This window comes from Verticillium dahliae, genomic scaffold (genome assembly GCF_000150675.1).
Source record: "Verticillium dahliae VdLs.17 supercont1.22 genomic scaffold, whole genome shotgun sequence".
NCBI lineage: Eukaryota > Fungi > Ascomycota > Sordariomycetes > Glomerellales > Plectosphaerellaceae > Verticillium > Verticillium dahliae.
Window position 1 is genome coordinate 309099 of NW_009276918.1, and position 24993 is coordinate 334091.

Here is a 24993-nt window from a genome sequence, read left to right on the forward strand (position 1 = left end):
TCGGGCAGAGCGAATAGCCTACAAGGGCAGAGAAAATAGCCGTCCTCGTTGTGATTACCCTCCATCTACGGTTTCTCTCTTGTATGGTGATGCTCTTGTGGTTTTGGTTCCAAGAGACCTAGCGATACAGTGGCCTGTCGCATATCTTGCTGGCTTGATACGTCGAGACCTTTTGCTCTATCATAGGCATGCCACGCATATCCATCACGGCAAGTGAGTGAACACAGCCTCAATGTAGAACATGGGCTTGCACCATAAAGTCAATTTTTCAGTAAGGAGTATGGCGTGCTCGCAATAACCCCCAATCGCGCTATGCCGGATCTCCAACACGGGAGATCCCCTACCCGGCATCCAGGGCTGAGGTCTAGCGGTCCGAGTAACACGCCCCAGATTTGCAGGACCAGAATATGGGTTTGTGCAGTGTGTGCTGACATTCAATCTGCCATTAGGGATCACGAGCGTTCATCTTCGGTAGATGTAGGAAGCACGCCGTCAAGATGATAGCAGGCAAAGTCAAGGAGTTACCAGAGTCTCTTGCAATGATACATCTACAGCGGGCAGAGTCCGTGATCGAGAATGCTTGAGAGTGACTGCCGAGGACTTACCTTGCAACCCAATGCCGTTGTGGCTCCGATGCTCCATTGACACCCTGCGCTCTTGCAGGCTACACACTTTAGCAAATTCAGCTGCGTAGCCCTTGCCTCTGAGCTGCCTCCTATCCTCCATCCGCTTTTCTCACATACATCAGATCAACGGCATTGGAAACAAGTCCTGTCGCTATCGACATGAACGCTGTGGTGACGGTAAGTGTCACGAGCCATATCGGGACGAGAGACAGCATATTGGTATCATTGCAACTCGTACATCGCCGTGACACGCGCAAAGAGTTAGCAAGCAACAGACGGAAGCACCCATTGTATCGGTGCTTGCACAATATGAAGTGTCCACAGCCGCTATATCAAAACATCATCCCACCTTTGCTGGTGTGCGTGTATCATTACTCGTCGGTACAGGGAATTTCATGTCAGATTAGGCCTTTCTATGTGATGTACTGATGTCGTCTCTCTGGCTCATTCTCAGGCACCCCTCGTCGTAAACCAGACCAGTGGGTGCACGCATATCTCTAGCTGTCCAAAACGGCGCCTTGATGTAAAGGGGAAAAAAAAAAGCACACCTCACGCAATGGACGCCTTGGGGAGCAGCGCCCAGTACCCCCCACAAGAACACTTCCTCTGCTGCGTCAGCACAAACGTGAACCCCGGCCGCGAGCCGAACACGTCCTCCATGACGGCTGCGCACCGCACGCACCGCCTCCACTGCAGCGGGCCGCCGCGGCCGCCGCGCTGCTGCAGCTGCTCCTCGGGCGTCTCCTCCCTGGGGCCGGCCCTGTTGGTCATCTCGACGCGGCGGAAGACGTCGACGTAGCGGGCCGCCGCCCTGCGCGCGCCGAGCACGCGCGGCGCGTCGTCCACCTCGAGGAGCCCGAGGTCGGCGAAGAAGAGCTTCGACGGGTCGGTCTGGGCGCGGAAGGCGCGCAGGTCCTGGCCGAAGAGCTTCTTGAGCACGGTCAGGAACGGCGCCGGCGGCTGGGCGGCGAGCAGGAGGTTGAGCTCCGAGATGATCTGGGCGCCGCGGATCTGGGCGTCAATCTGCTTCTGGCCCTGCTGCGTGTTGGCGGTGCCGTTGCTTTCATTCTTCTGCTGCGCCTGGGCGGCGAGGCCGGCAAAGGCCGTCTGGTACGTCGACCGGATGTCGCTCGTGAGCGTCGTCAGGAGGTGGTCAAAGTCCTGCACCTTGATGTGGCTGTTGGAAATGATGTGCTGCATCCTCTGGTAGGACTTGTTGAGGGCTATAGTAGCGACCTTGGACTGGCCCGACGGGTCGGTGGCGTTCTGCATGGCAGCGCGACGGTCGTAAAACTCGATGGCCCGGTGCGAGATTTGGTCGAGATGCGTCAGCCGACGGCAGACGGCGGAGAGAAACCCGCGTGTGGCGGAGCAGAGGAGCAGCTGAAGAGAAGGATCAGATCGGGAGCGGAGGTAGTTGGAGATTTCTGAATAGTTTCGTGGTTGCAGAAGTTCGGTGAATTTGGGGTCGTCAAGAAGTGCGAATAGAGAATCGGCAAGATACGCGAGCAAGTCGACAGACCACTGCGCGCACCCGCACAGCGCATCAATGACCTCGTGTTCGTCCAGGGGATTCAGCTTCTCCCGCATGTTGGTAGGAGTGTTGCTCGCAATGGTGATCAGAATGACGACATTTCTGATATTGAGCGACAGGAAGGCGAATTTGCCGCTGGAAGACCGCGGGTTGAACTCTCCGTTGAAGCCCAGGTGGTTGAGGATGCTGAAGCAAAGCTGTAGTGAACTATTACGCACGAGGGCTTCGTGGTGAGCTTCCTCCGAGTAGTCGACAGGTACTTTGAGCATCCGGACAAGCTCGTTGACCCAGTCTCGTGTGAAGGCTATCCAGATTGTTAGTCTCCGTCAAGTGGTAGTAGCGAATACATGGACTTGCTCTTCTTGTCGGCGTATGGTTTTGCTGCCGCTAGAATATCATCGCAGTTTACCTGGTAGAATGTCGCAGCAGAAGCCGCTACTGTGAGAGCCGCGATGACTGCAGCGTACTGGGCTTGGGAAGAATTAGCAAGGCTATCCAAAAGTTACGCAACCAGTAACGTACCGTCTTGATTGGAGTTTCCAATGTCGCCCAGCGGATAATGTAGTCCATTCCACTTCACTTGCCCATCGTCTTGAATTTGAGCGACCGAGCAGTTGGTGGGCGAGAATGCGACTTGAAGGCCTGTGAAGCGTCAGTAGGCAACGCAGTCATGATAAGGGCAGAACGTACATGGTGTGCCCTCAGAAAAGGTAAAGCCGACCTGGTTGAGGGTCATGACTCTGTCGAGGCTCAACTCGTTATAAGTCTCCTGCATTGTGAACCTGTCGCGGTACTCAACGGAGCCATCACTAAAGGCTATGCAAACAGCCTTTCCGAAGTGGATGGTCTGCATGCCGACAATGACTTTGTTGATGAAAACCGGGTCCAGTCTTTTGAGTCTGTTGGGATCCTACGCATTGTTTAGAATGAGGAGAAAGTGATGCAGAGCAGTGCAAACGTACCTTGTCGTTCCCGCCGGCGCTGCTGTTTCTGCGGCTGCCCATCTGCTCAAACGCAGGGTGCAGGGCGGGAGATGGTTCATGGCCGACTTCCCACCGATCTATGACGCTCTGCATCTCTTGGAAGGGACTGTTAGTTGTGGGGAGGTAAGATCGAACGACGAGAACGCTCATGGGGACCCAGTTGTGGCCAGTGTTGTCCAGCTGCGAAGGTAACAGCTCGATGTGGGAGATCTGCGTCATGGAGGCATCTATGGGGTTTCCGCTCTGCCCATTGGGCATCCAGCTGGATATTGCCAGGTGTTTTGCCGTCATGGTAGGATTCAGGGGCTGGCCGCTGGGTGGTAGCTTGTTATCTGGTTGTGGAGGGCCCCAGGATATTGATACCCGGACCAGTCGAAGCTGGCGGGAGGCAGTCGCCAAGGCGACATACATGTGATCTAGGATCTGTGAGCAGGCATACACAGGCAGAGTCTCGCGGAACGGCTTACTCTTGTCGCTGTGTAGGGATGCATGTGTGATGAGGTCGTCTGAAGAGCTGAAGCTGTCAAGTTCCAATGTGGTTTCTTCAAGCTTGTTATTACTCTGGCTCCAGAACAAGCGAAGCATGCCACTCGTCGTGACACACAGGAGGGCGCTTTTGGCAGGATTAGGATGCCAGGGTCCAAAGGCATGGATAAAGGAACTCTCGTAGCGATAAGCGGTGGCATCCTTGACAGCAGGCCCATGGAAGACGTGATACTACGAGATGGTCAGGGTCGAGGTACACAGCCGACGTCCAAAGAAGGCGCTCTTACATTTTTGTGCTGAGACGCAAGTGGCAGCCAGAAGCAGCCGGCGATGGCATGGAGGTCGTCGACATGATCGGCATCCCACTTGCGAGTGAGAAAGGGGCGGTTGAGGGAGACGGAGAAGGCTAATATGGCAACGCGGCCGGCGGCATCGATGACGGCGAGCTCGTTGCTACTGGTGGCGGCCCATGCGAGGTGGACTATTGGCGTGGACGGGCTGGCGGTGATGGCATCGACTGTAGTAGGCTCGCTGAGGCCCCAGCTGCCAGTTTTGGGATCGGCCCGCAAATACCTGACTTGAACGGATCTGCCATCGGGTGAGATGGAGGCGATGGTTCCCGATTTGGACCAGGCGATGCCTTGAGCACACCCTCGGGTTCTCATCTCGTCCACACGCTGCGCGAGCTGCCGACTAGGCGCTCGGACATTGGGTAGGGTGAGGTTGACACCATCGCCAAAAAGATCATCGACATCGAGACCATCAACCTGCATTGGGCCGTTCATGGGAATATCCCCGGCGGATATGGCGTCATGGTTCATGACTTGGTCTCCGTCGTGAGTGGTCGTCTCCATGGGGTTGTCAAGCATGAGAGGCATCTCAGCCTCGATCAAGAGGATCAGCCTCGATCAAAGGATGACTGGCAGGTAGGGGGTTCGTTAGGCTGGCTACCCAGAGGTGAGATGAGATGCCTACACTAAGAGCTGAAAGGTCGATTGAGGCGCATTACTGCGATTGAGAGGGGGAGCCGGCGATGGTCTTGTTCAAAGCAGCTTGTGTATGAGAGTATGCAGATGGTGACAGAGCGAGGTGGTGAATTGTCGTGTTGGTCTTCGGACTTATCAGGGCGGCTCGTCAATATCCATAGGTCGTCCGCTGTCGAACAAGGACAAATGGACCAACGTTTGACGTGCACCATCAAGGCCAATGGAAAATACAGCCCAGTGGGTGACCGGACCAATGGTGAGCGGCCCCATCAGCCCCAGTGTACTAAAGTCAATATCAAGCACCAGCCACATGCAGTGTACATGTGGCTGGTGGTATGCCGACCAAGACCCCACCCACCTGGACCCATAAATCTCGGTACCTCCTACTGCGGCGGCAGTGGGACCGTACACATCCATCGCCGTCAATTGAACCCCACCATGCCATTAACCCCGCCATCCATCTCCATGTTCTGACATGCTTCGAGTGCTTGACAGCTTCCACCCCCGCCTGAACACCACCATTCACCAGACTCTACGCACCAGAATCAAAACATTCACCATGGCGCCCAAAGCCATCATCGCCCCTTCTATCCTTGCCGCCGACTTTGCCGACCTGGGCCACGAGTGCTCGCGTACCATCAAGAATGGCGCAGACTGGCTCCACGTTGACATCATGGACGGCCACTTCGTCCCCAACATCACATTCGGCCCTCCCGTCGTCGTCAAGGTGCGCAGCCACGTCCAGCAGCCGACGGAGAAATTCGCCAAGGGCACCTTCGACTGCCACATGATGATTGCCGAGCCCAAGAAGTGGGTGAAGGAGTTCAAGAAGGCCGGCTGCGACCTGTACTGCTTCCACTACGAGGCCGCCCACTCCTCCGACGCCGAGAGCCCCGAGACGACCTCCGACAACAAGACGTCCCCGAAGGAGCTGATCAAGTACATTCATCAGCAGGGCATGCTCGCCGGTATCGCCCTGAAGCCCGCAACCTCGGTCGACGTCCTGTGGGAAATTCTCGAGAACCCCAACCAGGAAGAGAGGCCTGATGTATGTGCTGCAGAACCCCGCGGATCTAGCAGTCCTCCGTACAGTGGCTGACGTTTGTGTTTGCAGATGGTCCTCATCATGACGGTCGAACCCGGCTTCGGCGGCCAAAAGTTCATGGCCTCGGAGCTGCCCAAGGTTCAGGCCCTTCGCGAGAAGTACCCCGATCTCAACATCGAAGTCGACGGCGGCCTCGGGCCCGGCACCATCGACCAGGCTGCCGACGCGGGCGCCAACGTCATCGTCGCCGGTAGCGCCGTGTTCGGCGCCAAGGATCCCGCCGAGGTCATCTCGCTACTGCGGGATGCCGTCGACAAGCGTTCGGGGAAGCTGTGAGGGGCTGAGAGCTCGTTTTGGGTGTAGCGAATGGAGTTGGGGGTAAAAGAGTGTGTGTGTGTGTGCATACGGGCCAATTTGATGACTTATAGAGAAGGTGAAATCTTAATAGAATGGGGGTATCATGTTGTGTCACTTTCCGTTTCTCTTCATGTATTCATGCACCAAAGTGTGTGCCCATGTTTCCCGAGAGCACTGAATCCGTCTTTGCTAGGTTCGACCATTTCTCAGCCTCATGGTCGACGCGATGCTCGGCATGCTGGGGCCGAATAATGCGGACAGGTAATCAAGTGTTCGGCCTGGTCATTTGTGGCTATTCTAGCTTAAGGATCTCATCTTCAGGTCCTGTTGCAGGAGCTGGCCTTCGGCACGAAGCATCCTGGTGTCTAAAGTATACGTCACTAGCTCCCGGAGATACCTCCGCCGAAACGAGTCGCTGCGAATCTGAAGGTTATAGTATCGCATCCCTCTGCCCCTTGTATCCGTCACAGATGGGGGCAAGTACATGTAGTAGCGACCACAATCCATCAAGTCGTAGAATATCTGGTCATGTTTGAGGTCCGCTGCTGCCGCAGCCGGAGACACAGAGAATTGTGGGCCCAGGTACATGGTAGATCTCATCGGGCCCATGTCTGGTGTCTGGGACGGGAGACACAGAAGGCCAGAGGAAGGCCCACTCCCCCCCTTGCCCAGGTTCCAGTTCAAGAAGATCGTACCCGTGGCCCGCCGAGCACAGGTGGCATGCCCCCCAATCTCGTAACCGAGCAACGCGTGTGCGCCGGGCATGCGACAGCACTTGAGCATAGCGCACGCGGCGCGGCACAACAGCACTGTCAGGTGGCCTGTGAGGTAAGGTAAGGTACTCAACGGTCAGGTAGGTAACCACCTAAGCAAGCAAGCAAGCACTGGGCCTCGACCGAAGCAAAGGAATTCACCACGGTTTGGTACCATTACCATGGTTTTCTCACAATTGAGGGCTCAAGAGTTGAGCGCGCAATTTGTACCCAAGAAGTGAAAAGGGCTCAGCACCAAGACGAGACATCGTCCATCCGGTCAATGTCTCCAGCCTGGGAGGACAAAGGGAGCTGAAGTCGGCAGGACTTTGAATGGCTTGCCTCAGGCCTGGTGCTGCTGCATGGCTCTAAGATGATGCTGCTCCCAGCACTTCGGAAGGCTCCGTGGAGAGGTGGCTGCATTTTGCAGTCTGTACCTACCTAGGTACTTACCTGTCTTCCTTAGGTGCCTAGGTACCTGGGTAGGTAGGCTCCCTGTTGGTAAACATGGCCAGGTAAATGACGCGACCCGTCAGAGACTTGGGGAGGGCGGCTGCCCCTCACCGCATCCCAGGTTCTCTCCCGGTACCCTCGTCCGGTCACCTCCACACGCCATGTTCCCTGATGCAGGGCCACCTCATTGGCCTCTTGCCTCCGCTCGAGAATCCAGTTGCGAGTGGCTCTCTCCCCCCCCGGCAGGAAGCGTCAGACTGCGACGGACCGCCGATTTCCCTTTCTTCAACGACAACTCATTCCTTCCTGCTCCTTGAACCTCGATTCTCCCGCCCGCTCCCGCCTGCTTGGACCGTCCTCCGTCTTCTTCTCTTCTGCCACCCCCCCAAAAACAAACTTACGTCCCCAGGCTTTAAACCTTGCGGAAAGCCTACCTTTCTTCTTCTTCTTCTTCTCCCCCCCCCCGAACACAAGCGCCATGATCTAAAGGCTCCTCCCCAAAACGACCGACCGCCCACTGCAAGAGAGCCGCATGATTTCGCTACCCTGGTCCACTTTCTCCTTCCTTCCCTCTCTCTTACGCAGCTCGACCCACGACCGCCACGACCCCGACCACCCTGACTCCGATCAGGACACCACCATGAACTCCCTACCTGACGGTGAACAACCACGGCCGCGCGACGACGACCAAATGGACTGCGACAACGAGAGCCTTCGTGAGAGAGCCTCGTCTGCTGTTCCGACTGATCGCGACTGTCATGACGATTCAGACTGCGACCGCAGCCGAAAACCCGACTTTGACGCTGTGCCTTCCTCGCCCCTCTCTGAATTGGCCAAGACGCCACCGCTCTTCTCCTCTCCCCTAGCCGTTCGCGATCCCGCCGACCGCTACCCGTCCCCTTCCATGACTTCCCTCTCATCCTCTTCCGCCCTGGCCTCTGGCTGCCAATCACCCTCGCGAGCCGACATGCCGCTGGCCTCCCCGCTGGCCTCCGACACAATCAACGTCAGCAGCTTCGCCGAAATGGCCACGTCGGCGCCGTCCGAGCGCCCTCGCAAGAGACGCAAGATTGCCGCCCCCAAGGAGCGCACCACCGAATATCTCGACTTTGACAAGGTCCGCGACAACGGCTTTGACGCCGAGAGCGACAGGAAACTCGATCGCCTCGTCGACACCCTCAGGTACCAGAAAAAGATTGTCGTCATTGCTGGTGCCGGTATTTCAGTCTCCGCTGGCATTCCCGACTTCCGGTCCAAACAAGGCCTCTTTGCGACACTGCCCAACGAGCACAAGATGAAGGGCTCCGGAAAGCACCTCTTCGACGCATCAGTGTACAAGCATGACGAGACGACGGAGAAGTTCCACAAAATGGTGTGCGACCTGGCCACCATGGTCAAGTCGGCCAAGCCCACAAAATTCCACCACCTGCTCGCCTCCCTTGCTGCCGAGGGCCGCCTTATGCGACTCTACACCCAGAACGTCGACTGTGTCGATACAAACATGCCCCCGTTGAAGACGACTGTTCCTCTGAACCGCAAGGGGCCATGGCCCAAGACCATCCAGCTGCATGGAAGCGTCGAGCACATGAACTGCTCAAAATGCGGACAGATCACCCCGCTGAACACGGAGCTTTTCGTCGGGCACGAGGCTCCACTTTGCGCAGAGTGTACCGAGATGGACACGGTCAGAACCATTCACGGCGGAAAGCGAAGTCACGGAATCGGTCGCCTCCGCCCCAGAATGGTGCTCTACAACGAATACAACCCGGATGAGGAGGCAATCGGCAACGTCTCGAGTTCTGATTTGAAGGGCCGACCAGATGCCGTCATTGTCGTCGGCACCAGCCTCAAAATCCCCGGTGTGAGACGCCTCGTCAAGGAGCTCTGCCAGGCTACTCGGAACAAGCGCGGCGGCTTTACTGCCTGGATCAATCTGGACTCGGAGCCCCAGCACAACGATTTCAAGGACTGCTGGGACCTCGTTGTGCGCGGAAAATCTGATGACGTCGCCCACTTTGCCCAACTACCCCCCTACGATGTGCCCAGCGCGGATCCTAGCGATATTCTCAACGAAGAAGACAACAAGGTACGCGAGCAGTGGCTGCAGCGGGACAAGGTGGAAGTCCAGCTTTCGCAGTCATCTCACAATACATCCCTGCCTAAGCCGGAGTTTGAGGCTCTCACCGAGACTCAAGCCAACGCCACCAAGGTTCAGGGCATTCCCACGCCCAGCACCAGCCCTCGATTGCTACCCACACTGCCGGGCAAAAAGGCCGGAAAGTCGAGACAGAGCAAGCTTGCCTTTGGTGCCACGCCAGTCGCAAGCTCGGACAGTGAGGCACCATCGAAAAAGCGCAAGAGAGCGCCGGCAAAGAAGTCTGGGAAGCAGGCGAAGAAGGCGGCCGAGCCTCCCAAGAACGCAGTCCCCCAGACCTTCCGTGCTGTCAAGAACCGAGCCCTCGTTACGCCCGTCCAGGCAAAGCAAGAAAAAGACGTCAAGCAGGAGGTCACGAATGAACTGCCCACCTTGCGACCACAGCAGCCCTCGTCCCGCAGCCCTGTTGCGTACACGGCGCAGAAGTCTTTTGGAAAAAACGAGGCCGACTCCCTCATGTCCTCACCGCTGCTCCCTGCCCTGAAAGACATGCCGTGCGACCTGGCTACCCTACCAACTACGCCGGCTCACACGCAGCGAGGCACTTCTCCGTTGGACGGCCGGTCGTCGCCTTGTATCGGCGTCTCTACCGATAGCTGCCTGGGCAGCATTGTGGCAGCCGCTTCCGAGGGCCCGCGCATCATATCCCCATCATCGAAACCTCGGGGGATGGAGGGGCTTATTAATTAGAGCCAGATGACATGATGAGACGAGAAGCACTCTGAAAGATCGACGACTCCAAGTTGGGAGTACGAAAGGCGGTCTGGCAGGCTTACAATGCCAGGTGGGGGCTGTACAATGTAACTCTTACGCGTCACAAACAGTACCGGTCGGTGTACCTTTTTTCAATGGTGTTGGAGGAAGCCTGCTCAAAAAGGCTCGAATGGAAGCATTGTCTTCATGACTACAGGGAGACTCTCTGCAAGGCAACCGAAAGCACGGTTGCGATACGCATCCCTCACCAACTGGCGGGCGCTGGTTGCCCTCGCCAGAGAGAGGACGAGTGTCAGGAGCATGGAGGCTGGCGTACGGAGTTTCATGTTTAGAAAATACCTACCTTGCCTGATCCGAACGACGGTGTTTGGATCCGGTTGTTTAATACCCTCGATGAATGGCACATATAATCACACACACATAGACACACACACATCTGACGTGAGCTGACTGACATGTGTACCTCATCTCTGTTCTTTGCTTGAGACGCTCACTCCCCAACATGGCAAGGTCCCCCTCCAGGCGAGACCCTCCTTTCGGCGTCACGGGTTCAAGTCGGCGGGGGCGAAGGGTAAGCTAAAAAGGGCACTGTGCCGTCGTCACCTGGCAGACCTGGCCGGCGACTCACTCTCGGAGCAGAGGGGCCAAACTCATTTCAAGGCCCATAAACAGCACTTTCAGGGCACGGCATGGCACGCTATACAACGAGCGAGCAACCAGCCAGTGGAAAGCAGAAAGGGCACCCCACGCAGAAAAGACAACCGGGTCAATTGGGTATCCCCGCCTCGCAAGGCACCAACTAGCTACCTGCCTACCCTCTGTCTCTGTCTGTCTGCTCACTGTCTATGGAACGCCCGCCAGCCTCCTGCCCACCGCACACGTGACATGTGCCTTGCCCCCAAGGAGGAAAACAAAACGCCGTTTCAAACCCACCCCAGTCTGATGAGATGCACGTATCTTGAGCTTTTTCCGAACCTGTCCCTCATTCTGCAAAAGTCTTTCTGTACACGAACGGCCAACACTAAAGAAGAAGAAAAACAGTCCTCTCGTGACATTCCGCCTCTCGCACGCGGCCTTATAGGGAACCAGCGGCAATGGGCCCATTGCATTGATCAGCCTCGCGAACGAGGCGAAGAGGGCAAGGCTGCAATGTCATGTGACATTCAACCCGCCCCCCTAAGCCTTCTCGCCCTTCCGCTCACCCCCGTCGGATCGCCCCAGTACGCCATGCAGTTGCGCGCGCAAATAACCGGCTCAGTGGCCGCATCTTGATGCTTGATCCCGGCTTGTAGTTTATCGTGATTTTGGGCCCTCTGAACAAAATGTACCATCCCCTTCCTTCCGGAACGCCTTGCCATGCATGCATGCCACACACAATATCGTTGAAATGTAGAAGAAGAAAAAAAAATTACACCAATAGTCGTCATGGTTCAGTATCAAGGGTATCGCGAACTTTGATGCGCCACAGTCGTCTGCATCTAAGAGGTAGCGGCTGTGCCGTTGGAGTTCTGCGCCTTCTTCTTCGCGTCCGACTGTTCCCGGTCGCGGATGGTCCTGTATAGGAAGCTCAGTCTGTCCGCGGTCACGGGGTTGCTGGTGCTGTCAACAGGCCACAGCGTAGCCAAGAATTCCCTACACCATTGAGTCAGCGTTGTTTGTGTGGCGGGTGAAGCAAGATATACGTACCAGAAGCGATTCTTCAGGGGCTTGTCCGATTCTCGGACAAATTCGCGATCGAGAAAGCTGCCAATCACGACCAGCTCCGACCCGAAGATCCTCGCACGCTCCTTGCTAGACTTTACCTTATCCTTTGTCGTGCCGAGAATGATTTCAAAGTTCTCCCGTACAGGTTTGAGTAGATACCAAAGCATCGCATCGGGGTCCTTTTCTCTTTCTTCGCGGCTGTCGCCCATGAGGCGAAGATCTGCGAGGCGTGCAAGAGCCTGGTTTCTACGCTCGCGATCCTCGTCATGAGCCTGACTGTTGTCATGCGAGCGGCGTCGATCGTCTTTATGCCGGGACTCATCGGGCCTGCGATGCTTACGATCGCCGTCTTCTTCTCGGTGGCGTCTCTTTTCGGGGCGAGGAGATTTCCGGTCGTCTGCGTGACCCTTCGACCGACGACTGTCATCAGTTCGTCGGTGTTTGGGAATGCGTCCCTCATCGTGTCCCGAGTGCTTCCTCTTGGACTCGGGGCGCGGCGTTCCGCGGTCGTCCACATTACTCCGTGACCTGTGATGATCGCGTTCTCGTTCCCGGTCCCGGTGGCTGCTGTTCTTCTTGCTCAGGTGAGGAGCAGGTGATGCAGCCGCACTACCAAGTTCACTGCGTCGGCCCCCATTGAGGTGCTTCTTGTTGTTCCTGTGGTGATTTTCCACAGCCTTCAGTGTGGCAGCGTCGGTGGAATGTTTCGACTGCAAGACGGAAAGAAGGTATTCGGAACGACGGACCAGATGGACCGCGCCTGGAGAGTTGATACTTTTCTCGCTGGCCTTGTTGCGCTCCTCCTTTTTCTCAACACGATGCTCTTCCAGGAAGAACTTGTCTTGCAGATCCAGGCCAGCATCGTCGCGAATTTGCGTCCAGGCACCGAAACCATACCGGTCAATGCCGACCAGAAGCATGCCGTCTTCCCTAGCACCCCATTCACAACTGTAGTGGGCTGCCTTGGAGGCGTCCGGTAGACGAAAAGACTTGTCGTCGTTGTTCTTGCGCAGGACTTGACGGAGGAGACGCAGCTGCTTGGGCCGTTCAATGGCTGTCTCGGCATTCATCTTGCGAACCTCTCCAAAGTCGATCAAGACTGCCTTCTTGTCCTTCTTTGTCAGAGACTTTCCAAGCTTCCGTTCGTCTTCCTCCAGCTTCGAGTAGTTGTCATCCAGAGCTTGACCGCAGACCTTGGTAAAGTCATCGATGATGGAACTCAAGAACTCCCTGTCTCGTTCCGTCAGGCGAGCTTCATGGACAATCTCATCGCCACGGTCTTCCATGGCTCCGTAACGATAGAATGCCTTGAGAAGGTTGCGGGTCTCCTTCTCGTTCAAAGGACGTCTGGGATCGGACAGTAGAGCCCTCTGCTCCTCGGCCTCTTGCCGTTGCTGTTCTTCCCTCTGCCGCTTCTTGGCGACGCGATCAGCTCTGTCATTTTCATTATGGCGGTTCTTGACGGCGGCTCGGCGTGGTGCGCTCTCCGCGGCGACCTTGGCGAGATAAGCTTCGTGACGGCGCTTCTCCTCCTCAGCCTTGATGTTCTCAAGCTCCTCGGCAGGGATGATCTGGTCCCAATCAAGAGCCAGATCGTCGACCTTGACGTCGGTGTACTGCATAAAGTTGTCCCAATCGATGCCACCACTGCTGAGGTTCATCTTGTCGTCGACCTTTGTCTTGGTAACTTCAGCATTTTCCAAGATGGAGTCGATATCCAGTTGTTCAAGACGCTCCTGGTTACCGGTCTGCTCAAACATTTTTTGCGAGCGCATCTTGAGGATCCACTGAATGTCATCGGCCGAGCTGGGACCATCCATCTTCAAGCCCTTCTTGTTGAACTCATCGCGGAAGGCCTTGCCTTCATCAGTGACACCGGCCTGGATGGTGAGATACTCAAGAAGAAGCTTGTTGCGTGCCCGTTCAAGCACCTCCTCCTCAACGGTTTCCTTGGAAACGAGACGGTAAATGCTGACCGGTTTCTTCTGGCCAATACGATGCGCGCGGCCCATGGCTTGCAGATCGGCCTGCGGGTTCCAGTCCGAGTCAAAGATTACGACAGTGTCGGCGGTCATAAGGTTGATGCCCAGGCCACCAGCACGCGTAGAAAGAAGGAAACAGAAGTCGTCACTTCCCTCGGCATTGAAATGGTTGATTGCCATACGACGAGGACCAGCCGCAATCGTACCATCCAGACGCTGAAACTTGTAGCCTCGCAAGGCAAGATAATCACCGAGAATATCAAGCATCTTCACCATCTGGCTGAAAATGAGGACTCGGTGGCCATCTTTCTTCAGTTTTGTCAAGAGCTGATCGAGCAGCATCATTTTTCCACTACTGGCAATGAGGCCTTTGACTTGGTCCTCTCGACGAGTGCTGCCTGCGAGAACCCTGTCCTCGGCTCCGCCAAACATGTAAGGATGGTTGCTGACTTTCTTCAGTTCCATCATGATGTTCAGGAGCGAATTCTTTTGGCCGGTAGCGTCGGACAAGGCGGCGTAATTGCGGGTCAAGATGTTCTTGTAGTATTCCAGTTGCACGTCAGAGAGTTCGACGCGGATGATCTTCTCCGTCTTTGGCGGAAGGTCAGACTCCACAGTCTCTTTTGTACGACGAAGAATATACGGGGCGATCGATGTGTGCAGGTCCTGCAGCTTTTCCTGGGTATCAGCACCGGTGAGAGTCTCGAGCTCTTCATCGATGATGACTTTGCCCGGGTTCAAGAAGTCCATCAAAGCCGAAAGCTCGGCGAGGTTGTTCTGAATCGGGGTACCGGTGATCAAGATCTTGCAGGGAACGCCGAAGCTAACCAGCTTGGCATATAGCTGAGACTCCTTGTTCTTCAGGCGGTGTGCTTCGTCGACCAGCAGAGCCTGCCACTTGATGGTCTGCAGGAATGACCAGTCATGCAGAATCATCTCGTACGAGGTGATGAGAGCATTGAACTTGGGCTTCTTCGAGTTACCGTTGATCATTAGCTCATTCTCGCGGATAGTCTGGCGAGAGGCCTCGTTGCCGAGATACACGACATAGTTCATGTCCGGAGACCAGTTGTCAAAGGTATCACCCCATGCTGGGATGACACTGAGTGGAGCGACAATAAGGAAGGGACCTTCCTGTTCGCGGTCGTTGCGAAGCCAGCTCATGAATGACACGCTTTGAACCGTCTTTCCGAGACCCATTTCGTCGGCAAGAATGACATTGTTCGCCCGCGTCCAGTTCAGACAGAGGAAGTTCAGACCACGGAGCTGGAAGGTCCGTAGCTCACCACCCTTGATGTAGTCGGGTTGGGCTTCAAGCTTCGTCATTCTTGTACGCGTGTCTGGGTTGGTCTCGGTCCGATCTGACACCCATTGGCGAGAGGATCGGTCAAGGAACTGATCGATCTTGTCCTGGAAGTCGGTGCTGATGGCTGAGGCAACTTCCCAGGTGCACTCATCATAGTAGCAGCCCTTCCACTTGACGAGATACTCGGTCTCTTCATCGCCGTCTCGAACAGCTACCACTCTATCCACCTTGGTGTAATCTTCGAGCGCTTCTTCAACACGCTCTCGATCCAGGAAGAATTGCTCTTTGGTCTCAGGCGGGATGTCGAATCCGAATCGGATGTAGAGCTCATGATCAACGACAACTCTAAAGTAGTTCTCGAGCTTTCGGTAGCCTCGCACGTCGCGCAGTGTTTGGGCAGTCTCCCAGGTGTCGTGGAGGTGAGACTTGCCCTGCCACTTGATATAGTATTCAAAGTCTTGCCGTGTCGACTCGAAGCTCAGCTCGAGGCCATCTTTGAGACGATGACGCAAGACTTTGTCAATGTATGGCGAGTTGTCCGCTTCGGGGGCGTAGTACTGAGCGTCCTGTGCGGCCTCGTCTTCTTCGTCTTCGAAGTCGCTCTCTTCGTAACCGCCTTGTTGCACTGTCTGGGCAGCGCGCCGACTGGACCACCTCTTCTCGGCCAACAGTGAGGATGGTTGTGCCTCGCGCTGGCGGCGGGCTTTCTTTTGCAGAGTTTTCGCTCGAGCGCCACCGTAGTTGTCCGAGTCTGAATCGTCGGCCGATGCCTGTCGAATAGGGGTGTTGACTTTTGAGGCTGAAGGGCGGGCAGGCTGATTAGCAAGGAAGAGGGTGGGAGTCGCTAGGTGAGATGGGAAGGCTTACAGCGTTGTGATGTTTCCACACGTCGCCGTTTTACCTTTCTCCGATTGACAGGCACATCGGATTCCGAATCATCAGAATCGACCTGACCTGATGTTAGCGATGATGCGAAGGATGAGTAGGCCAGTGACTTACGATCTTGCGCTGCTCCCTTGGTCGCGTCTGGTAGGGTATGTTAATCACAGCTTCATCGCGGCGAGTATCAATTGGAAGGATCGTACACTTCTCCTCAGACCATACAACTCTGGATTGGCCTTGATGTAGAGGTCTTCTTGAACTTCGACACCAGCCTTTCGTTTTGAAGGCCTCTGGGAGTCGTTGGAGCTAGACAACGCGTCGACAGCGCCGTCGCTCTGTACATTGGGAAGGTCGTCCTCCATGTCGAAGTCGGCATCATCTGACGCGTTGTTTTCATCGGCTGAAGGACTACTTTCGGCAAAGTCATGACCGCCATTCATGTACATGGTCGAGTCTTCGGCATCGGGCGAGGGCGACGGGGCGTCCACCGCGTCATCTTGCTGATCGGAGGTCTCGCTAGGGCTTCGGCGGGGACTCGCGACGCGGGGGGAGGCGGAGGGCATTCGAGGCGATCGATGCCCGTCCGAGGAGCCGTTCTGGAGAGGGCTAGACATGGTGGAGGTGTAAGTCGAGGCTGCCCGCTGAACAGAAGAAGAGGTTAGCGAAGCTCCGACAAGGACGAGGACCGGCAGAGACTAGAAGCCGATTCGTAAGGGTCTCAGCGACTGGATTGACGGTCTTGGGACTGAGGAACATCCGGAAATGATGGAGTTATCATTCTCGTCGCATTCTTTGGGGGGTCTTCGATGAAGGCGAGGCTGACAGACAGCGAAGCAGCAATTGACGTGATGGGCCATGTGTGAGGGGTTTCGCAAGCCCACGGTCGTATCCAGATCATCGAGAATCATCAGGCTCATCAATTTCCAGTAGAGCCGAGGTATCGGGAAGTTCCTTGGACGCGATGATGCGGTCGCGTACAGCCAGCGCCGAGGTCGATTCGGCGGGCTGGCGAGAATGGGGAACAGGCCTGGCCGGTGGGATAATGGGCAAGGGCAAGGCACTTACAAGTCATGAATTAGAGCCCCCAGGCAGCTTGAGGCGAGGAGGGGGTACGGGAGGATGGTTCAAGGGTTGTGGCTGGTGTATGCCAGGGTAGCGAGGGATCGCGGTGGATGAAGACGTGAATATCAAAATGTCAGGTATGGTGGAGGCTGGAAGAATTGGGTGGTGCACGGGTGAGTGTGGAGGTGTAGGTAAGGTAGCGTAGTCGGACACCTTGGTGCTGGGAAGAGAAGAAAAGTGGGACCGGCCAGCGTGCCTGCCGTGGCCGTACCGTGCTGGAAAGCGTAGCCCCAAGGCGCCAGGCTCGGGCCAGGCTCAGCCCACGCTCGCTGAGGGAAATGACGGCCTGAGGCAGTCATGGCTTTCCAGACAACGCGATTGAGTCACTAGCCTGCAGCCAACAGTATCAACGGAGCCAAGGTACCTCACAAGTTTATGACTTGAACGCAAGAGCCCGAGTCAAGTAGGTACCTACGACTCCTGCAGAGACTTTCTCTCTGGCCTGGGTCCTCCTTCCCTGCGGCTTGGTACTCTTGAGTCCATGTCTGTGTGTCTTGATGGCTTTGTCCATACACATTTTGTTGTGTCTACAAGAGGGTTCGATGTTAGTGATGCTCTCTAGGAGTTTACAAAAGGTTGGGCAATCGTCGCTTGTTGATCCATTTTCGATCAGTTGGCATTGATGACATCGTGACGGTATCATAGGGTTGCGGCCAGCCTCTTTCGGAACGCTTTCCTACCTAGGTACCTAGCTTAAATAATTAATACCTACAATACCTATGCATCAGGTGTCATCGTTGATATAAAGACAAGCAACGGCATGACATTGTATTACCGATGTTTCGAACGAGTAAGTGAGCTCCGCAATGATAAACTTATACTCTTGCTGCAAAAAAAGCTATTTACTGGGTCCAGATATTCCCTGGCGATCCCATTTCTGCTTTATACCAGTGTCCAGCATGGCGTTGTTCGCAGTGTAGCCAACATCACCAACAAGATGCAGACAGTTGTTCGGGTTTTGACATGCGCCAACAGCCAATCCTACGTGACTTCAGCGTCAATATCCAGACCACAGATCATGTGAGCTTGTTGCTCACAGCTCCTTTATGGTCGAGGACATACCCTCTCCTCCGTAATTTGAACCGCCGCCAAACGCGGGAGTTCCTCGTAGGGCGGGTGAGCTTGAATATGTAGAACCTTGTAGCGCACAGGCTACATGCACCGTAGGAATACTACGCAGTACTTGGTTTCTCCGGGGGTCACGGCGGGGCCCTTCTCCCCTACCCTACCCCGCCAAACGGACGATTCACAACCCACCAAAATTTGATGACCGCATCCTCGAGCCCGGATGAGACGAGCCTGGCAAAGAAAAGACTTGGACACGGTGTGCCCCTCCTCTTTCATCTGGACTTCCTGCTCACCCTCGAAGCCTTGCGAGAGAACAAACCGTGTTTCACGTCCCGCCGTGCTTTTGATACCCCCCTTCTTGAACAGGCTGCGACATACGCTCAGTGCGACTTTGTCGCCATTGCCCGCCTCGTCCTCTGCCTGTTTTGCCCTGGTCTGCCCGCCCAGAACTGCATTTTGCCCCTCTTTAGCGAAAACCCAGAAAATCCAGCATCGTCAACCCCGCCACCACAACTTTGTCCCCCTCCTCGACACACGACACCCATCACGACATCGACGCGACGCGCAGGGAAACCGCCAAAATGTCTGACAAACTCACTCGTGTCGCCATCGTCAACAGCGACAAGTGCAAGCCCAAGAAGTGCCGACAGGAGTGCAAGAAGTCATGTCCCGTCGTGCGCTCCGGCAAGCTCTGCATTGAGGTGTCCCCCGCGTCCCGCATTGCCTTCCTCTCCGAGTCGCTCTGCATTGGTTGTGGTATCTGCCCCAAGAAGTGCCCCTTCGGCGCCATCACCATTATCAACCTGCCCACGAACCTCGAGACGCAGGTCACCCATCGCTACTCGGCCAACTCTTTCAAGCTTCACCGCCTGCCTATGCCCCGCCCTGGCAACGTTCTTGGTCTCGTCGGAACCAACGGTATCGGCAAGAGTACCGCTCTCAAGATCCTCAGCGGCAAGCTCAAGCCCAACCTGGGCAAGTATGACAACCCTCCCGACTGGGAGGACGTCATTAAGTACTTCCGTGGCTCTGAACTTCAGAGTAGGTCTCCCTCTCTCTTCCCTTTCTCTCTTGTCACCTGTCTGGCGATACAGCTGCCTTGCGATCATCCCCGCTGACGAAAGCTTCTCCCAACAGACTACTTTACCAAGCTTCTCGAGGACGACCTCAAGGCCATCGTCAAGCCGCAGTATGTCGACCAGATCCCCAAGGCCGTCCGTGGCCCTGTCAAGACTGTCCAGGGCTTGATCGATGCCCAGAGCAACATGGGCAACCGCGACGAGGTGTGCGACGTCCTCGAGCTCAACCACATCATGGACCGTGAGATCAACCTCCTGTCCGGTGGAGAGCTGCAGCGTTTCGCCATCGGTACCGTGTGTGTTCGCCAGGCCGACGTGTACATGTTTGACGAGCCGTCTTCCTACCTCGATGTCAAGCAGAGGTTGAGCGCTGCGCGTATCATCCGCTCCCTGCTTCATGACAACAACTACGTCATCGTCGTCGAGCACGATTTGTCCGTCCTGGATTACCTTTCGGATTTTATCTGCGTCCTCTACGGAAAGCCCGCCGTCTACGGTGTCGTCACGCTACCCCAGTCTGTCCGTGAAGGTATCAACATTTTCCTCGACGGCCACATCCCCACGGAGAACCTGCGTTTCCGCGAGGAGTCTCTCACCTTCCGTATCGCAGAGGGCGCCGACGACTACGTCATTGACAAGTCGCGCGCCTTCAAGTACCCCAAGATGGAGAAGACGCTGGGCAACTTCAAGCTGAACATCGATGCCGGTGACTTTACCGACTCGGAGATTATTGTCATGATGGGCGAGAACGGAACCGGCAAGACCACCTTCTGCCGCCTGCTGGCCGGTGCCCTCAAGCCCGACAGCAAGTCTTCCGTGCCCGAGATGCGCATCAGCATGAAGCCCCAGACCATCACGCCCAAGTTTGAAGGCACCGTGCGCCAGCTCTTCTTCAAGAAGATCAAGGCCGCCTTCCTGTCGCCCCAGTTCCAGACCGACGTCGTCAAGCCCCTCAAGCTCGACGACTTTATCGACCAGGAGGTCAAGAACCTGTCCGGTGGTGAACTGCAGCGTGTCGCCATCGTCCTGTCCCTCGGCATGCCCGCCGACATTTACCTCATCGACGAGCCCTCGGCCTACCTCGACTCGGAGCAGCGTATCATTGCCTCGCGCGTCATCAAGCGCTTCATCATGCACGCCAAGAAGACGGCCTTTATCGTCGAGCACGATTTCATCATGGCCACCTACCTCGCGGACCGCGTCATCGTCTTTGACGGCCAGCCCGGCATCGACGCCCACGCCAACACGCCCGAGTCGCTGCTCACCGGCTGCAACACCTTCCTGAAGAACCTCGACGTCACCTTCCGTCGCGACCCCACCAACTACCGCCCCCGCATCAACAAGTCCAACTCGCAGCTCGACCAGGAGCAGAAGGCCGGCGGCAACTACGTACGTTCACTCCCCCCACTTTCTCGCAATTCTGAAATCTCTGATGCTAACACGTGTGAACGCACCAGTTCTTCCTGGACGACCCGGAAAAGAGCTCTTGAAGAGGGCATCCGCCAGGATCATTTCTTCCACCGTCACGATAATGCATCGGGTCAGGGCGTTCTGGGCGTTCAAAAGGGGCAGCATAAAGAGTCGCGGGGGCACGCTTCCGGCGGCGGGCGGGGTGCTTTTGATGGTTTAGACGAGGCCGGCGAGGCCGACGATGATGACGCCGACTGACAGCGGCGACGGCAGTCTATCCCCTGTTGCCTGGTCCTACGAGGTATGATGGTTTTGTCTGGATGACTGTTTCTTGTTCTTGTCCAATTCTTTTGCATTTCTTCTTCCTTTTCTTTTTCTTTCTTCGTCTTGACACAATTGCGCATGGGGTCACCTTGATCAGCGTGGCATGGCTACCTCAAGGCGGTTCTATATGCAACGAGGCAAGAGGAGAAAGCAGACAGACCATCATCGTAGATTGAGGGGCAATGGAACAAGCAGGATGACTGCCGTCAGTTTTTTCGTCGAGCGGCACCCAACTCGTACGAGGAAACTATTTGCAGAGAGCCAGATAGGGTACACGAGAAAATACACTCAGCTAGATACGACGAATGCTGCAGCATCACATCACCGCCCTCGTGTGTTCTTTCGTTTTGAATTTTAAAAAATCACTAGAATCTGGCATAGATGTAATGGGATTAAACATTCAGCAAGATTGAAGAAAAATCATACATACTACTATTTCTCGCGGTCGCGGCTGGACTCCTTTTCATGGTCGCCGAGCACGATAGCGGTGCTCGTCAGCCCGTTGGAAAAGCACAGTGGCGAATATTTGGTGTGTGTGCGTGCGCATGTGTGCGAGGGTATGCCGAGGATCTGTACGCGCAGCAGGTCATCAGGCCCCTCGAAGACGGAGGGTCTCGCGGCGGGACGTACTCGAAGACTTGTTTGAAGAAGAAGATGTCCAGCCTTTTTCCGCCCCATGCATCCGTTCTACATCCATCTCTCTCGTTCCAGATGCGGGGAGAAGGGTACCTAATCCTCCTCAATCTCGCCTTCCTCGGACCCAGAATGAACGCCGGCGTCATCTTCCTTGGCTTCTTTCTTACCCGTCACAGCAGCAGCGGTAGTGGCGGTCGGGGGAAGGGGGGACTTAGTCTTGACGTCGCGAGGAGGGGTGGTCTCGCGCTCGCGGGGTGTCTTCTCACGCTTGACTCGCTACAAAGGGTGGGAAAAACGCGTTAGTAATGCAGTCGTGGGTGTGTCTGGGATCGTGTGGTCCAGCGTACCTTGGAGTCTCTGGAATCCCGTCTGTCGGCATCATCGTCGTCTCGGCGGCGGCGGGATCCAGAAGGACGCTCATCTCCATAAGGAAGTTCGTCATATGAATCGATGCGTCGGCGGTAGGTACGTTCGCGCTCGTCCTCCCTGTCACGTCGGTCGCGGTCGTAATATGCGTCGTCGTCGCGGCGGGATCGGCTGGGGCGATCGTAGTCTCGGTCTCGCTCCCGTTCACGCTCTCGCTCACGGTCGCGACCGCCGTTGCGTTCGCGCGAACGCTCACGACGGGGAGGCGGCGGCGGCGGCGAGGCGCGACGGTCCGACAGCAGGCTCTCGGCCATGGTTGACTTGCGGTGGTTGCGCTTGCGCTCGGCGATGGCTTTACGTCTGTCGGCTTCGTAGGCGTCCACTTCGGGGCTGCGGCTGCGCCTGGAAGCTCGGCCTCCCCCACCACGGTAGGACCTCTCACCTCTCGAACGGTCTCTCTCGCGATGAGTGTCGCGATCGCGGTACAGGTCGCGCTCACTCGAGCCACGATCACGGCGCCTGCGGCGGTCAAGGTCGGCGTCCTCCTCCTTCTCGCGTAGTCGGCGGACAAACTTGTCAAAGGCACCGACTCTGGCCTCCTCGGAGGCGACGGCCTGGAAAGCCGGGCTATCCGCAAGACGCGGGCGAACCTTCTCCCATGTATCGCCGACGGCAATGGGAGGTTCCACGCGCTTCATATGCGTGCGCAGGTCGTCTACCGCTCGGCGTTGTTGGCGCTCGGAGTGCTTGTCATCCTCTGGCCGCTTGGATCGGCGTTCCTGGAGCTAATGCATTGATGAGACATTAGAACTTTGATAGACAAGAGGAAAGGGGGGGCGGGCGCAGACTTACGCGTTCAAACAAGATGGTGAGGGTATCGTTGTTAATGTTAGCAGTGCGTCGGTTCTTCTTGACAACAGCAAGGAACTCGTCAAAGGTTGTCTTGGGAGTCACCTCAAACCGCTCATCCTAGCCCATGTGTTAGCAGGGGATACTCTACAGCGGTTTCGGACCAAACGTACATCGAGGACATCGAGCACGTCGACCCTAGGGCCGCGCAGTGCTCTCTCCTCCTCCTCGACAATGTCCCAGAAGAGCTCCTGCGGCGTAGAGCCGGGTTGGCCAGCCATGGCACGGTAGCGCTCCTCATTTTCGATCAGAGGGTGGAACTTTTGCCACTTGGTCGCGGCATTGATCTTACCCTGCCTTCTGAGCTCGTTGAGAAGGTCCAGGAAGGCATCACGGGCCTTGCGCTCCCTGCGGAACTTTTGGTTCTTCTGCTCCTGCTTCGAGTCATTGAAGGTGCGTTCGAGGGCCTTCATATGGTTTTGGAACGCGGTCAGGACGTCAAACTGGCTGAGAGTCTTGTACCTCTCGTCGTTCTGGAAAGGCGGGGTGGAGGAGATGATACCTTGGGCGTCCGCCCAGCGCGTGTAGGGCTCGAGGTTCAGCTTGGGCAGCAGGTCAATGAGCCCGTCCATGGCCGTCTTGCGCGACGACGTCTGGTGGTCGACGTGGACCTTCTTGAGCTCAATGATGTATTCCTCGAACAGCTGGCGGCGTTCCGTCTCATTGTCGGTCGAGCGGAAGATGGTCTCGCCCTCGATCATGGGCCGCGCCGTCTTCCAGCGGGTGTAGTGCTTGATCTCGGGATGCCTCTTCAGCATGGTCTCGAAATCGGCACGCAGCTTGGTCAGCCTCTCCTTGGCACGCTCCTTGTCGTGCACAATCATGTCATGGCAGTACTTCTCGAACGCGGCCTTGCGATCCTTGGGATCCTTGATGGCGCGGTATTGGGGATCCTTGGCGATTGTTCGCAGCGTCTGCTCCCAGTTCCAGTCAGGCTGGACACCGCTGCGCTTCAGCAGCTTGAGGAAGGCGGCTTCGGCCTCCTCAAAGGTGGCGTAGTCGGGGTCGTTGCTGGCGGGGACGAATGCTTTGGCAGCAGGGTCGCTGTTGTAGGTCAGCTGGCGCGACTCGGGGAGAGCGTCTCGGTCGTCGCGGTAGCGGTCGTGGCCCGCGTATCTGTCACCGCCGTTGTGCCTGTCACCGCCGTTGTGTCTGTCCCCGCCGTTGTGTCTGTCTCCACCACCGTTGTACCTGTCGCCTCCTCCACTGTATCGATCTCCGCCGTTGTAAGGAGCGGCAGCCGGGGGCACGGGGGTGTCGGTGGCGCCAGAGGCTTGCTTGTAGGCCTCGGGCATCTCCCATGAGCTCTGCTTCGTCTCGGTGTTGTACCAGTACTTGCGGCCACCCTCAGCCGTGTATTCCTTCCATGGCTGGTTCGCCAGAGCGCGCTATAGCCAATGTTAGCTCTCCAGTCGTGTGATGCACCAGCGAGTCCATGCTACGCACCTCGGCAGCCGTCATCATATCCTCGGGCTTGGTCCACTGGGTGACCTTGGTGGCAGCATTGTAATAGTAGACTCGACCATCCTCGGTCCGATGCTCCTGCCATTGCGCAGGTTGCCCGAACGAGCTCCCCACGCCATTCATCGTGTGACGTTGCCGATGGGTGGCGGGCGATCAGGCGTTCTTCGGGTCGACGATGCGATTCGTTTTCCCAGTAGAATTTGCCACGACGTAGCAATGGCTGTGTGTCATACGACGTTGTCGCGGTTGGAAGGGCGTGGGTGGGTGAAGCAAACGAAGGTTGGCGCGGCTTTGACTTGCAGGCCACCGAGAATATGAGGAAGGCCCAAAAATGGCCCCAGAGTCGCGAGTCCAGGGCCCAAAAAAAGGCTAGAGCCCAGAGCCTTGTCAAACTGCACGCCTTGTGCTTTACCTAAGGCATGCTTACATAAGCCTGTGCTGCTCAGGATTCAGGGGACGTCTTCCTTCACGCTTCTGGCCATCTTGCCTGCTTGTCTCTGGCTGCAGTTCTGTAAAGCAAACCCTGATATCAAAAGAAGCATCTCGACTCATTTAGTCGATTGGTTATCCGAGTATATCTTTAGTCCATTTATCTGTTCGAGGGCGCCTCTTCTCACCGGCCAACCTCTCCACACATCGCCTTGCAAGTC

At 56.3% G+C, this 24993-nt stretch overlaps 6 protein-coding genes across 6 annotated transcripts; 3 read left to right on the forward strand and 3 right to left on the reverse strand.

Moving 5' to 3' along the window:
- Window positions 1-1175: 1175 nt before the first annotated feature.
- Window positions 1176-4507, reverse strand: VDAG_08772 (mediator of RNA polymerase II transcription subunit 16; the record flags this gene model as incomplete). Its single annotated transcript, XM_009651089.1, has 8 exons — window positions 1176-2464; window positions 2570-2626; window positions 2683-2802; window positions 2851-3070; window positions 3123-3449; window positions 3507-3559; window positions 3611-3860; window positions 3917-4507. The coding sequence occupies 8 exons, from the start codon at window positions 4505-4507 to the stop codon at window positions 1176-1178; spliced, it is 2907 nt and encodes a 968-aa protein (XP_009649384.1).
- Window positions 4508-5174: 667 nt separating this feature from the next.
- VDAG_08773 (ribulose-phosphate 3-epimerase) lies at window positions 5175-5996 on the forward strand (the record flags this gene model as incomplete). Its single annotated transcript, XM_009651090.1, has 2 exons — window positions 5175-5663; window positions 5730-5996. The coding sequence occupies 2 exons, from the start codon at window positions 5175-5177 to the stop codon at window positions 5994-5996; spliced, it is 756 nt and encodes a 251-aa protein (XP_009649385.1).
- Window positions 5997-7862: 1866 nt separating this feature from the next.
- VDAG_08774 (NAD-dependent histone deacetylase SIR2) lies at window positions 7863-10067 on the forward strand (the record flags this gene model as incomplete). Its single annotated transcript, XM_009651091.1, has 1 exon — window positions 7863-10067. The coding sequence occupies one exon, from the start codon at window positions 7863-7865 to the stop codon at window positions 10065-10067; it is 2205 nt and encodes a 734-aa protein (XP_009649386.1).
- A 1502-nt stretch (window positions 10068-11569) lies between these two features.
- On the reverse strand, window positions 11570-16579 carry VDAG_08775 (chromodomain helicase hrp3; the record flags this gene model as incomplete). The annotated part of the gene is made up of 4 exons (XM_009651092.1): window positions 11570-15898; window positions 15985-16032; window positions 16083-16109; window positions 16169-16579. 4 exons carry the CDS (start codon window positions 16577-16579, stop codon window positions 11570-11572), a joined length of 4815 nt encoding a protein of 1604 aa, XP_009649387.1.
- Window positions 16580-18736: 2157 nt separating this feature from the next.
- VDAG_08776 (translation initiation factor RLI1) lies at window positions 18737-20724 on the forward strand (the record flags this gene model as incomplete). Its single annotated transcript, XM_009651093.1, has 3 exons — window positions 18737-19196; window positions 19293-20623; window positions 20692-20724. The coding sequence occupies 3 exons, from the start codon at window positions 18737-18739 to the stop codon at window positions 20722-20724; spliced, it is 1824 nt and encodes a 607-aa protein (XP_009649388.1).
- Window positions 20725-21697: 973 nt separating this feature from the next.
- On the reverse strand, window positions 21698-24466 carry VDAG_08777 (pre-mRNA-processing protein prp40; the record flags this gene model as incomplete). The annotated part of the gene is made up of 5 exons (XM_009651094.1): window positions 21698-21880; window positions 21952-22755; window positions 22823-22939; window positions 22993-24267; window positions 24326-24466. The coding sequence occupies 5 exons, from the start codon at window positions 24464-24466 to the stop codon at window positions 21698-21700; spliced, it is 2520 nt and encodes an 839-aa protein (XP_009649389.1).
- Between the last annotated feature and the right edge of the window lie 527 nt (window positions 24467-24993).